Consider the following 12,899-nt stretch of genomic DNA (forward strand, 5'->3'; position numbering starts at 1 on the left):
GGGAGGCTGAGACAGGAGGATCGCTGGTCGCAGACAGCTTCAGCTACGTACTGAGGCCCTCTGCAACTTAGTGAGACCCTGTTTCAAAATAAAGAATGAAAAATAGGGTTGGGGGTTTGCTTAGAGGTAGAATGCCCCTGGGTTCCACCCAAGTACCTAAAAAAAAAAAAAAAAAACAGCCTGGTGCTGGCACTGAGCTGCCAGCCCCGCTGTCCTGTCCCTGCTCTAAGACTCTGAGAGTAGAGGGCCAGGTGGGCAGTGGGCTCTTAGCGTCTACCCACGGCTGGCACCAGCCCATCTGTGACAGGGACAGAGGACATTGTCCCCTTCCCCCTGCCCACCTGCCCACCTGACCCTGGATTCTGTGGGTGTCTCAGACTCTCCTGTCCTACACCAACTCTGAGGCTTGAGACACTGGGCCTCTTGGACAATTACAGCTGAATCTCAAAACTGGGAAGAATTATATTATTAATTATAGCTGCTCGCATTTGCTTCAGTGCAAATTGCTATTGATTTTCCTAATAGAGAAGTTGTTTCAGGCAATGCAGGCAGCGTGTTCCGTGCCCAGATGAACGAGGGCCCTGGACTAAGGTGGAGGGAGGGGAGGAGTCCAGGTCAGGGTGCTCTGGGTGGGCAGGGCTGAGGAAGATGGGAGGAAGGGGGCTGGCTGTGGGTGTGGGCCGCGGGTGACACGGGCTGTCCTGGCTTGTGTTGCAGCCTCACCATGGAGCAGCTGAGCACCGCAAACACCCTCTTCACCTTGGACCTATTCCACGCCCTGAGTGAAAACAACCCCACAGGAAACATCTTCTTCTCCCCCTTCAGCATTTCATCAGCTATGGGCATGGTCCTTCTAGGGACCAGGGGCGACACTGCCACGCAGCTCAGCAAGGTCAGCAGCCTGTCCCCGCCGTCTCTCTGCCAGCATTGGGTCTGCAATTAAAAACAAAACAGAACAAAAACAAAAACAAAAACAAAAAAACCCCAGCTATCTAGCTGTGCATGGCGGCGCATGCTTGTCATCCCAATACCTAGGAGGCTGAGACAGGAGGATCGCAGTCAGCCTCAGCTACTTAGTGAAGCTCTCCGCAACTTAGTGAAGTCCTATTTCAAAATGAAGAATAAAAAAGTAGGGTAAGAGTGTAGCTCGGAGGTAGAATGCCCCTGGTTCAATCCCAAGCGCCTTCGGTCTCTCACCTTGTGCTTTCAAACCTGTGTCGAACTGTGTTGAGCAAGGCTCCACCGTGAGGCCAGACTTTCTGAAAAGGTTCAGGGGCAGCCCAGTTGCCTGCTGGCTTCCAAGTCCGTCCTTAGCTCTTTACTGAGCATTTTGTTTTTTGGGGATGAGGGAACAGATCCTGCAGCAAGCCCTGTAGGGTGGTGTCTCGTTTCTGGGAGAGAATCTTTGGCAGCTTTCCTGAGAGTCCCACCACCTCCCCCGGAGTGAGCAGTTTCCAGTTTTTGCTTTGCATGTGATGACCAGCTACTTGCAAATAATGCCTGCGACATAATGTCCCTTTTGAGCATGACAGTCATTACTCTAATGGGGAGTGCACTACAGAGAAGTTGGTGGGGTTGTCTTTTTAACAGGGACAAGGAAAAATCTAAGCATGCGATACTCTCTGCCCAGGCATCGGCCCTGGGCCTGGCACAGCCCATCTCTGTGAGCAATGGTGTAGCAGAAGGCCCCGAAGAAGGAGGGGAGCCAGGAGGCCCGGCAGCTTGGGCAGCAGGACCAAGCCCCTGGCACTGACAGGTCACTCTTCCAGCAAGAGGAGAGGCAGGGGCACCGGCTTCCTTGCCTCCCTTAATGGGCATGGAGGACTTCCGTGCTTACTGTTCTTTAGTTCTGAAAGGGGAACGCCAGCTTTCTCTAGAAACCGGAAGGAGTGTGAAGTGGAGGATTCCCCAGCACAGCCGCCAGGAAGAAGGCGGTACCTGTTTCCCAGCAATGTGTAGCCCTGGGCTCCAGTTCAAGAAGTTTCCTGAGTTACAACACTTCTCTATGAGTCACTCTTGATATGGAAGCATTTGAAGGTTTGGGGGGGGGGATTAAAATGTGCTTTTTAAAAACCACTAATGCTGTAGCTTGCTTCTTGGACAATTCTATGAGCTCATATCTTGAGGTTTTCCAGGGACTTTAGAATCTCAGCAAAAAATAGTGTTAAGGGTTTTTTCTTTTTCACATTTTTTATTAAAGCAGATGGATCTTAGTGATAGTGCAAACATTGCATATCTCGGTGAAGAGTGTGGACTTTGGACACTATTTGGCTTTGTTCTTTGTATCGTAAAAGCAAAGAATCAGCCCAGGCCTCGTAACATCGTTCAGGGTCTCTTAATTTGTATCTGACACATGGGAAATTAAAATTCTTCGAGAAGGTTAAGTTTCAAGAAGTTATTTTTACATAAGTGAGTTATGGAGGCTCACAAGTTAATCGATGCAAAAGGTCTTAATCTGTAATATCATGTGATCTGGCATAAAGGATGATTCTTATTTTTACTGTTTATTTCTGAGAACTTTTAGTAAAAATGTATTTGATATGGAATGTTGAAAATAGGATCATACCACTCAGGATTTTTTTTAGGAGAAAAAGCAGACTAAACATGTAAATATTTAGTGTATTAACCACTTAAATTTGTGGAACCGCAATTATAATAAAAAGTGACATAAAATCACTTTCTATTGTAATTATTATGTTGCACAAACTCAGAAATGTTGGAATTCCCATTGTTTATTCTCCAATGACCAGTTAATAAAGTATTGGGCTGGGCATTATTAATAATTAGGAATAAAAAATAGTCATTTAATTCAATGGAAGCAAACACCAAGGGGTCTCTGGGTAATTTCCAAACAAATGATTGTAGAAAGAATGTTTTCTCCATTTTAGGCTTTCCATTTTGATTCGGTTGAGGACGTCCATTCAAGATTTCAGAGCCTGAGTGTGGAAATGAACAAGGCCGGAACTCCCTATATTCTGAAACTTGCTAATAGACTCTATGGAGAGAAAGCCTATAACTTCCTCCCTGTGAGTATCTCGTATTTCATATTCTAAAGCTCTACTAGAAAGAGCATGCAAGTGTTTTTCCCAGTACAATCAAATGGCAGAAGTCAGTTTTAATATTTATTAACATTCATTAAAATAATACAGAATGAAAATGTATGGCAGACAGTGCCCCTGTACCTGATGTGGTGGTTTTGTTGATAGTCTTTACAATGCACAGAGCACTTTGGAATGTTTTCTTAAAGCAAGTGCGAATCCCCTGATTCACTTCTGAGCACAGTATTTGCTTAGGTATGAAAATGTTCATCCAATGTTTGAAGATAATTGGCAAGCTTACGGGATACCCAGAGTATAAGGGTCAGCTGAGCACGACAACAAACACCTGTAATCCCAGGCACTGACAAGGCTGAGGCAGGAGGATGTTTGAGGCCAGCCTGGGTAATTCAGAAAGACCCTGTATCAAAATAAAAGTAAAAATCAAAATAAAAAGGCTGGAGATGTAACTCAGTTGTAGGGTGCTTGCCTAGCATGTGAGACCCTGGGTAGAATCCCTGCTGTGGAAACAAAGATATACCTAACTGTGCCCTTGAGAAAGCAAAGAGCAGGGTATGGTGCATACCTGTAATCCCAGGACTCGGAGGCTGAGACAGGAGGATCATAGGTTCGCATCCAGCCTCAGCTACTTAGTGAGGCCCTCAGCAACTTAGTGAGACCTTGTTTAAAAATAAAGAATAAGCCAGGTGTGGTGGCGCACGCTTTTAATCCCCGCGCTTAGGAGGCGGAGACAGGAGGATCACACAGGTTCAAAGCCAGCTTCAGCTACTTAGTGAGGCTTTCAGCAACTTAGTGAGATCCTGTTTCCAAATAAAATATAAAAAATGTCTGAGAGTATAGCCTGGAGGTAGAAAGCCTCTGGGTTCCACCCCCAGCACCACAAAAAATAAAAATAAAAATAAAGAATAAAAAATTGGGTTGGGGGTGTAGCTCAGAGGCAGAATGGCTCTGGGTTCATTCCCCGTTACTGCATAAAAAAAAAAAAAAAGAAAGAAAGAAAAAGGTGGAAAGAAAGAATGTGGAAATCTCCTGAGTTCAATCCTCATTAAAAAAAAGGAAAGAAAAAAGAAAGAAAGTAAAGAAACAAAAAGGTTAAGAGGGGTCTATGCATCTAGCTAGTGGAAGAATACTCACCTTGCATGCCTAAGGCCCTGGATTCCATCCCCAGCACTGCAAAACAAATGAACAAGAAGTTAATAAATGTTATCTATGATTTTTTTTTTAAAGCATAAGGGAGCCGGGCGTGGTGGCGCACGCTTGTAATCCCCGCGCTTGGGAGGCAGAGACAGGAGGATCGCGCAGGTTCAAAGCCAGCCCCGTGCGCTGGCTTAGGAGACCCTGTTTCCAAATAAAAATGTAAAAATAGGTCTGGGAGTGTAGCCCAGAGGTAGAAGGGCTTCCAGGAACCCCAGTACCACCAAAAAAAAAATAAATAAAAAAATAAAAATAAAAATAAATAAAAAGCATAAGGGTATCCGGGCGTGGTGATACACGTTTGTAATCCTAGTACTTGAGAGGCTGAGACAGGAAGATCTAGGTTACTTACTGAGGCCCTCAAAACTTAGTGTGAGCCGGGCGTGGTGGCGCACGCTTGTAATCCCCGTGCTTGGGAGGTGGAGACAGGAGGATCGCGCTGGTTCGGAGCAAGCCTCGCTGGCTTAAGAGACCCTGTTTCCAAATTAAAAAAAATATATAAAATAGGTCTGGGAGTGTAGCCCAGAGGTAGAAGGGCTTCCAGGAACCCCAGTACCACCAAAAAAAAAAAAATAGTGTGATCCTGTTTCAAAATAAAGAATGGAAAATCGGACTGGTGGTGTAGCTTGGAGGTAGAATGCAGCTGGGTTCAAACCTCATCACCACACAACACACACACACACACACACACACACACACACACACACACACTATAAGATTTAAAATTTAAAACTTCTGGGTTAAAATATAGTCTTTCCATTAATTTCTCCTCCACCCCCCCCAACAGGAGTTCTTGGCTTCCACGCAGAAGATGTACGGTGCTGACTTGGCCAGTGTGGATTTCCAGAATGCCTCTGAGGAAGCCAGGAAGGAAATTAACCAGTGGGTCAAAGGTCAGACAGAAGGTGAGAGACTGGGCCGCGTGGCTCTGTTAGCTCTAGGTACTGTACCAAACCTGACATAACCATCTTTTTTTTTTTTTTCGGGTCTGGGGGTGGAACCCAGGGGCATTCGACCTCTGAGCCACACCTCCTGCCCTATTTTTTATTCTTTATTTTGAAACCAGGTCGCACTGAGTTGCAGAGGGCCTCACTAATTAGCTGAGGCTGTCTGCAAACCACGATCCTCCGGTCTCAGCCTCCCGAATGCTGGGGTTACAAGAGTGCACCACCACGCCCGGTTAAGATAACCATCTTATAGAGAGAAAAGAAAAGAAATGTTTGCTGTGGTCACAGCCTTGCAGGTTTCCACTGGTGGCCAATGGGTCCTGTGGCTTCGGGCCTGTGGCCACACAGTGCATCCTGGTGGAGAGTCTGTGACCTCCCACCTCTCCGTGGTTTCACCACCCCCTCCCAATCTCAACAGGGGCTGGGGACCAAGCCTTCAACACGGGCCGTACCATGGCAGAATCACTGCGTCCTCTTTCCTCTCTCTCCTGTTACCTCCCCAGCCCTGACCTATACACACTTTCCTCCAGAGGCTGCTCCCTGAGCGTGTGACGTTTCCAGTGCCCACTGGCTGGACGGCGCCTGGGTGTCAGGAATCCAGCCAAGGAGACATGCAGCCATGATTTAACCAAAGAGCTAGATACCTTCTTACCCTAAGCTCCCTAAACCATATCTTAGAGTTAAAACCAACTTTGAATGTAGAATAAAGGAATGAAAGTGCCGGCCCCTAATTTTCTAATACCCAGACAGAAAGAAGCAGAAGATGGAACTTCCTGGAATACATAAACAGTATTCACAGTCTGCTCTGGTCATGAATATCTTGGCCAACATGTAGTGCAGTGAATCAGGCGGGGTGGGTGGGGCCTGTGATAGAAAATCGGGACTCACTTTATTACATTTCTCTCCAACGCAGTCACTGTGTGTGAGTCAGCGCACCCAGAGATCGCCTGTCTGTATTAGAGGACTCGTCCTTGGGCAGCGCTGTGATCATGGGCAGGCCTGCTTGCTGTGGAGTAATTGTTCTAGCTCTTGGATATTTGTTAAAATCTTTGTGTGTGAAAGGCTTTTGAGTGAAGTTGGCAGATTTGAAGAAGTGATTTATGAGTGGCCCAAACCATTTTTGTGATAATTTTTTTTTTCTGTAAAGTATAACCATTCATCTTAGTCCAGGAAAAGATAATTGTGTTTTGTTTTTTGGGTTTTTTTTTTTTTTTGGTTTTAGCTTTTGAGAACATATGACTTGTTTTAATGACTTTTAAAACAAATTTTACTCTTGAGGTACTGGTAATGGAACCTAGGGCCTCATGCATGCTGGTTATACGTTCACCCCTGAATAATACCTCCAACCCCCACATTTGACCGCTTTTAAAGTGTTGACTTTGTTTTTAAAATGTTGGTTTGTGTATCATCCTGGTCTGCTTCACAAATTGGTTTATTTAAAGTGGAACTACCCCAGTCTGGTTTTCTTAACACCATGTTACAAGAAAATGAACTAGAACGTATGCATTTGAATTACATCTCAGTGCTAATAAATCGTCGGTTCAAATTTAGAATGCCAATATGGAGCTTTCAAAAAGATTACTTCTCCGTACAGGGAAAATTCCAGAACTGTTGGCGTCAGGTACGGTTGATGACATGACTAAACTCGTGCTCGTGAATGCCATCTACTTCAAGGGACTCTGGGAGGAGAAATTCATGAAGACATCCACAACTGATGCACCATTCAGACTGAACAAGGTAAAGTGATTAAATGACCAAAGTATTCTTTTTTGTAAGTTTATTTATTTATTTTAATTTTTTGCGGTACTGGGGATTAAACTTAGGAGCACTCTACCTCTAAGCTACACCACCATCCCTATTTTTTATTCTTTATTTTTAAATAGGGTATCACTAAGTTATGGCAGCCTGACCAAGTAGCTGAGGCTAGCCATGAACCTGTGATCCTCCTGTCTCAGCCTCCCAAGTACTGGGATCACACTCTATCACTCATGGCTATATTTATTTGTGTGTGTGTGTGTGTGTGTGTGTGTGTGTGTGTGTGTGTGTGTGTGTTACTGGGGAATTGAAAATTGAACTCAGGACATTTTACCTCCAAGTTAAACAACCGGCCGTTTTCTTTTTTTTTTTTTTTTTTTTTTGGTGGTACTGGGGAAACCCTTCTACCTCCGGGCTACACTCCAAGACCTATTTTATACTTTTTGTTTGGAAACAGGGTCTCCTAAGCCAGTGCGGCTGGCTTTGAACCTGCGCGATCCTCCTGTCTCCACCTCCTAAGCGCGGGGATTACAAGCGTGCGCCAACACGCCCAGCCCTTTTCATTTTTTATTTTGAAACAGGGTCTTGCTAGGTTGCTCAGTCTCACGAAATTGCTGAGACTGGGCTTGAACTTGAGATCCTCCTCCTGTCAGTCTCCCAAGTGTGTTGGAATTTCAGGCCTATACCATCAGCCCTGATTGTTTGTTTGTTTGTTTATGCTGGAAATTGAACCCAGGGCCTTCTTCCTACTTTGCATGCACGCTTACCACTAAGATACACCCAACTCCCCAAATTACCCTTTGCTCTAAAAGACCATAGAGAATAATTTGAGTGATTTTTCTTATTTGTTCAGAAAGACACAAAAACAGTGAAGATGATGGTTCAGAAGAAATATTTTCCATATGGCTACATCCGGGACCTCAAGTGCCAGGTGCTAGAGCTGCCTTACCAAGGCCGGGAGCTCAGCATGATCATTCTGCTGCCAGATGACATCCAGGACGAGTCCACAGGTCTGAAGCAGGTAACTGCTTCTCTCTGTTCATGGTTTCGTGTGTCCTTTGGCTATCTTAATCCTTTGCGTTGTTAGATCTGTGCTCACTGCCATTACCTGAACATTTCTTCTCAATGCTCTGCCATTCCTTGTCAGTAGAGCAACCAGCATTAACTACTTGGAAACCCTACATTTACTTTATTATTGTTGCTGAGGTTGTTGTTATTTTGCAGTGCTGGGGATCAAAGCCAGGGCCCTGTGCATGGCAGGCAGGTGCTATAGCCCTGAGCAGCCTCCCTGGTCCAGAATCCCCAAGTTCACACTTTCACGATGCCCAGCTGCTTTCAGTGAACAGTTGTGATGGGGAAGATGTAAAGATTTATACTAAATGTAAACGTTTCAGATTTATACCACGTGGCGGCAACTCCTGAAAATTCTCTTGAGTTAACTTTAGAGGAAAGTATTGTAAGATGATGATTGTTTTACAGAGGCAAGAGGTATCAAACTCTAAAGCATGTTAGTCTACAGCTTTACTTTGTTATTACACTGTTTATTTTCTCCATAACTTATATGGATCATGAATTGAATTTCAAATTGGTTCATGACAGAACAAGATTCCTACGCCAGGTTAGCTTGAACTAATATGCCCTTTACGTCACGTCCACCTTGGGTATAACTTAAAGGCCGGGGCATCTCTTGACAAGGTTAGAAACAGGTAAAATTGTCACGGTCAGTTTCCTCCAGTGACTCTCGCCTGCTGTGTGGTTCTCTATCGCTCCTTCCCAGCCCAACTTGCCATCAAGGAGGATGTAGTGTTAGCCATTTGCATGTACATCTCAGTGTGTTCAGTCAGTGCATTCCTCCTTTTACTTGTGTTTTTGTGTTAGTCTCTTCTCTGATGGCAAAGTGAAAGTCTTATGAGAGGAATTATAAGATAAGTGGAACGATGGTTCAGTTCTAATCCAACAGCAACAGTAATAGTAGCAATGTTAATTCCTCCTGACATTTACATGGTGTTTGTTATATTCCAAGCACTTCCTATGTGCCAAACACTTATGTTCACAATCATGCTCTAAGGTATGTGCAATTTTTATCTCCATTTTAAATGAGGAACAAGATCTGGTACATTACCTTTCTTCATAAAGTTATTAGGGATTTTCTCAGTTGAGGTTTACAGACTTACCATAGGTTCAGTGGGTTTCAGAATACATAGAAGAAAATATATAGACTCATCGTGGCCTGTGACAGTGATCCAGTGTGGTAGGGGTTTATTAAATCCTAGGTGGATGGAGGGATGGATACGATAGGATAAGAGAATGAATGAATGGATGGATGGGAGAAAAGGTGGATAGATGGATGGATGTCACAGTGAACTAGTGTGGTAGAGGTTTAATGGGTCCTGAATGAGTGTTGGATGGGATGATGAATGGATACATTTGGAGGAAGGAGGGAGGGATGGCTGTATGAGGGATAGATAAGATGGAGGAGGGATGGAGGGTACAGGGATGGAAGGGTGGATAGGATAGGACTGGATAAAATAGGAGGGAGGGAGGGAGGGAGGGAAGTCACAGTGATCCAGTGTGGTACAAATTTACTATGTCTTGAATGGATAAAGGGATGGGTGCATGGATGAATGCATGGAGGGATGGATGGGAGGATAGATAGATACAATATGATGTGGGAGAGAGTGGAGGATATGGGATGGATGGACATGATAGAAGGATGACATGTGTGAATGAATGTATGAATGCAGGGATGGATGGATAGATGGATGAGTGGGTGGGTAAGTGGATAGGAGGGTAGTGGATAGATGATGAGCCTGATGACCAAAGATCCTGTTCTTAGATCCTTGAGCACTTAAAACATAGCTCTGTTCTGTTTCACCAACTGCCAGACAGGAATGATATCCTCCAACTGGAGTCTGTTTTGGCACAAACTATGAAGACAGCCTACTAGCAACTGTTATTGTGAGGTCATTCATTTAAAATAGTGCTTTGTTAGTTACATAAAATTGATTTCGCCTTTTTTTTTTATTGCCTTATTCTAATTCCAGATCGAGAAACAGCTGACTTTGGAGAAGCTGCGTGAGTGGACCCACCCCAGGAACCTGAGGAGGACTGAGATCAATGTCAGTTTGCCCAGGTTCAAACTGGAAGACAGCTACATCCTCAACTCCGACCTGGCCCGCCTGGGTGTGCAGGATCTCTTTAACAGCAGCAAGGCAGACCTGTCGGGCATGTCTGGAGCCAGGGATCTTTTTATATCGAAAGTTGTCCACAAGTCCTTCGTGGAGGTGAATGAAGAGGGCACAGAGGCAGCGGCTGCCACCGCTGGAGTTGTCGCCTACTGCATGTTGATGGATGAGCAATACTTCACAGCCGACCACCCATTCCTTTTCTTTATTCGGCACAACCCCACAGCTAACATCCTGTTCTTTGGCAGATTTGCTTCTCCTTAGGAGAAGGAGACTTTGTGAATGCCATTTCAAGCTTAGACTTTATCAGCTACCTGTGGTTTTAACGGTGACAGTTTTCACTTTTCTATACCAATGAAACTACTATGTACAATCAAATCTAATTTCTTTTATAAGACCAGACCTTTTGGCTTTTTATATCCATAAGTTTTAGCATGTGTTTTTTAAATAATTATTTTAATATTAAAAACCCCAGTGATCGCTTTTGAATGCAGCAGCTTTTTTTTTTTAAGAATAAATCAGATATATGGATTCTTGACAGTGTAGTTACTACCTATTGTACATTGAAATTGAGCTGGGTAGTCGCAAAGGAGGTAAACATCCGTCAGGTCATCAGAAAAAGCTGCTTTAATCAAACCCAGCACCTTCGGGTGAGGTCTGCCCACCTGTGGGGAAAGGACCAGTGACTGAGCAGCAAAGCCACGCAGGCGTACAGGGTCAGTCAGTAGTCCCGATCAGCAGACAGAGACTACCCTGTAGTCTCTCCATCAGTGGCGGAGAGGAAGTCAGGGTATTATATAGCCAGGCTTTGGGGTAGGTTTAGAATGCTGGTCCTCTTGCGACATCCATGATCTCGCGACCTCTGGCATCAGCCTCACAATGTCTGGAGTCTTGAGGCACCTGTATTCTTGTGATATCTTCGCTTCTGTCTTCTGGGGTTCCACCTCCTGGCCCTGCTGTGGTGTCCCATGTGGGAAGGGGGAGACCCAACCTATCACCTATAAAAATCGCCACAGTCTCCTGACAGCTATGGGAAAATGTGACTCTTTCCAAACTCACTTGTTTCTCAATGTGGAATGAGAATAAGGCAAACAGAGGAGATAAAATCAATTTTATGTAAGTAAAGTAATAACAGCACTATTTAAATGAATGGACTCACAATAACAATTGCTAATTAATTTCCTTCATGTTTGCTGATATGAAAGCCTGTCATTTTTTTTACAGCTAGAATTTTAAAAGGTGTAATAGATAGCCACCCTGACTGTTAAAGGGGGATTGAAAACAGATAAGCAACTGAAATATTGGCGAATGCCCCACTAAGGGCCCCAGTTATGGAAACCATCTTGCCTTCCCTGCTGTTTCTCTTTTAGATCTGCAGGATTTGTATTCTGTTACAGCCCTCTAGTGTTTAAACTGTTCAATTAAAGAGACACCTACTCATAACCTGCATTCCCCTTTTTTGTTCTCCTTCCTGTATATGTGTTGGTGAGAAACATACAATAACAAATGAAGTCAATGGATAAGATTTAATAGGAACTTAGATAAATAAAGAAAAAATGTGTGAATTTTAAGGTCTGAGGAAGTGATCCATTAAAATAATTAAATACTGGGCTATCAATTTTAGTTTTTTCAAGAGAGACAAATATAATAAATAAACCCCCAAAAGTCAAAAGGATAGAAAATACAAAAGGTAGAATAAGAAATTCAAAGGAATTAGGAAGAAGATGCTTAGTAGGAGAAAAGAAGAAAAGAGATGGCATGACAGAATAATGTATAAAGTGCTAATATTCAAGTTGTTTATTTCAAAACAAAAGTTTATCTATCCACATAATTCTGCAACCCCACTCAAAGGCCAAGCAGGAAATAGAAGTCCACTGGTGGAGCTGCAAAAGTCCAAAGACAGAAGATCATGAAAGAAACTAGAGAAGCCATCAAGAGAGAGACAAAACACTCACAGAGATCTAGAGATAAACTGCGAAAGTCTGCAGAACACAGAGTGAGTCCTTCAGTGTGTTATGGAAAACAAAACGAAACAACCTGCCAGATCCTGGAAAAATAGCCTCTGACATGTCTTCGGACACACAAAAACAGAGGGTACAACATCAGCAGACTTCAAAGAAAAATTCTAATGAATGATTTTAATTCACAAGGAGTGCCAGAGTTGTAAGAAGAAAATAAAAAGCCAAAGAAATTGTCAATATTATATATTTAAATGAACACCAACCATATATAATAGTAGTAAAATTATCTAAGGAGTTTCAAATACACACAGAAATAAGATAAGTGATAGACTAGATGTGGTGGTACACATCTAGAGTCACAGCTATAGTTGCCCATGTGCTGGTGTTGGGAAAGGGCTTCAAAATGTAAAGGACCCTGCAGAGTTCCAGGCACCAAGGGTGATTAGCAAGAAAATAGAGGAAGCCCAGGGTCTTTTACTTTTTAATGATAAACTTCCCTAAGGATGTGGGGGAATGCTATGCGCCTTCAAGAGATTCCAGACTGGATAATCGATGAACACATTTTGGGGTGTAACAAAAGGCTTGGGGTTTGTACAGGAGACAGGGCAGGTCACAGGAAGGAATCCCACATCAAAGACTTGCCCTGGAGAAGGGGTTGATCTAGTCATGTCAGAAGATTACTTGGTAGAGCAAGATGAAAGACCATGTATCTATAAAAACTATTCTGTATCTAGAACCCCAGTGACTTATTTTCAAGTCATCCCCCTATATCCCCCCACTTTGGGGTATAGGGCTTTACTT

General features: G+C 43.7%; 1 protein-coding gene across 1 annotated transcript; it reads left to right on the top strand.

Moving 5' to 3' along the window:
- Window positions 1–724: 724 nt before the first annotated feature.
- On the top strand, window positions 725–10,401 carry LOC308272943 (leukocyte elastase inhibitor-like; the record flags this gene model as incomplete). The annotated part of the gene is made up of 6 exons (XM_080709984.1): window positions 725–892; window positions 2,889–3,026; window positions 5,038–5,155; window positions 6,792–6,934; window positions 7,806–7,973; window positions 9,997–10,401. 6 exons carry the CDS (start codon window positions 725–727, stop codon window positions 10,399–10,401), a joined length of 1,140 nt encoding a protein of 379 aa, XP_080566110.1.
- Window positions 10,402–12,899: the final 2,498 nt, after the last annotated feature.

The sequence above is a fragment of the Muscardinus avellanarius genome (genome assembly GCF_963383645.1).
Source record: "Muscardinus avellanarius genome assembly, chromosome: 14".
Taxonomy (NCBI): domain Eukaryota; kingdom Metazoa; phylum Chordata; class Mammalia; order Rodentia; family Gliridae; genus Muscardinus; species Muscardinus avellanarius.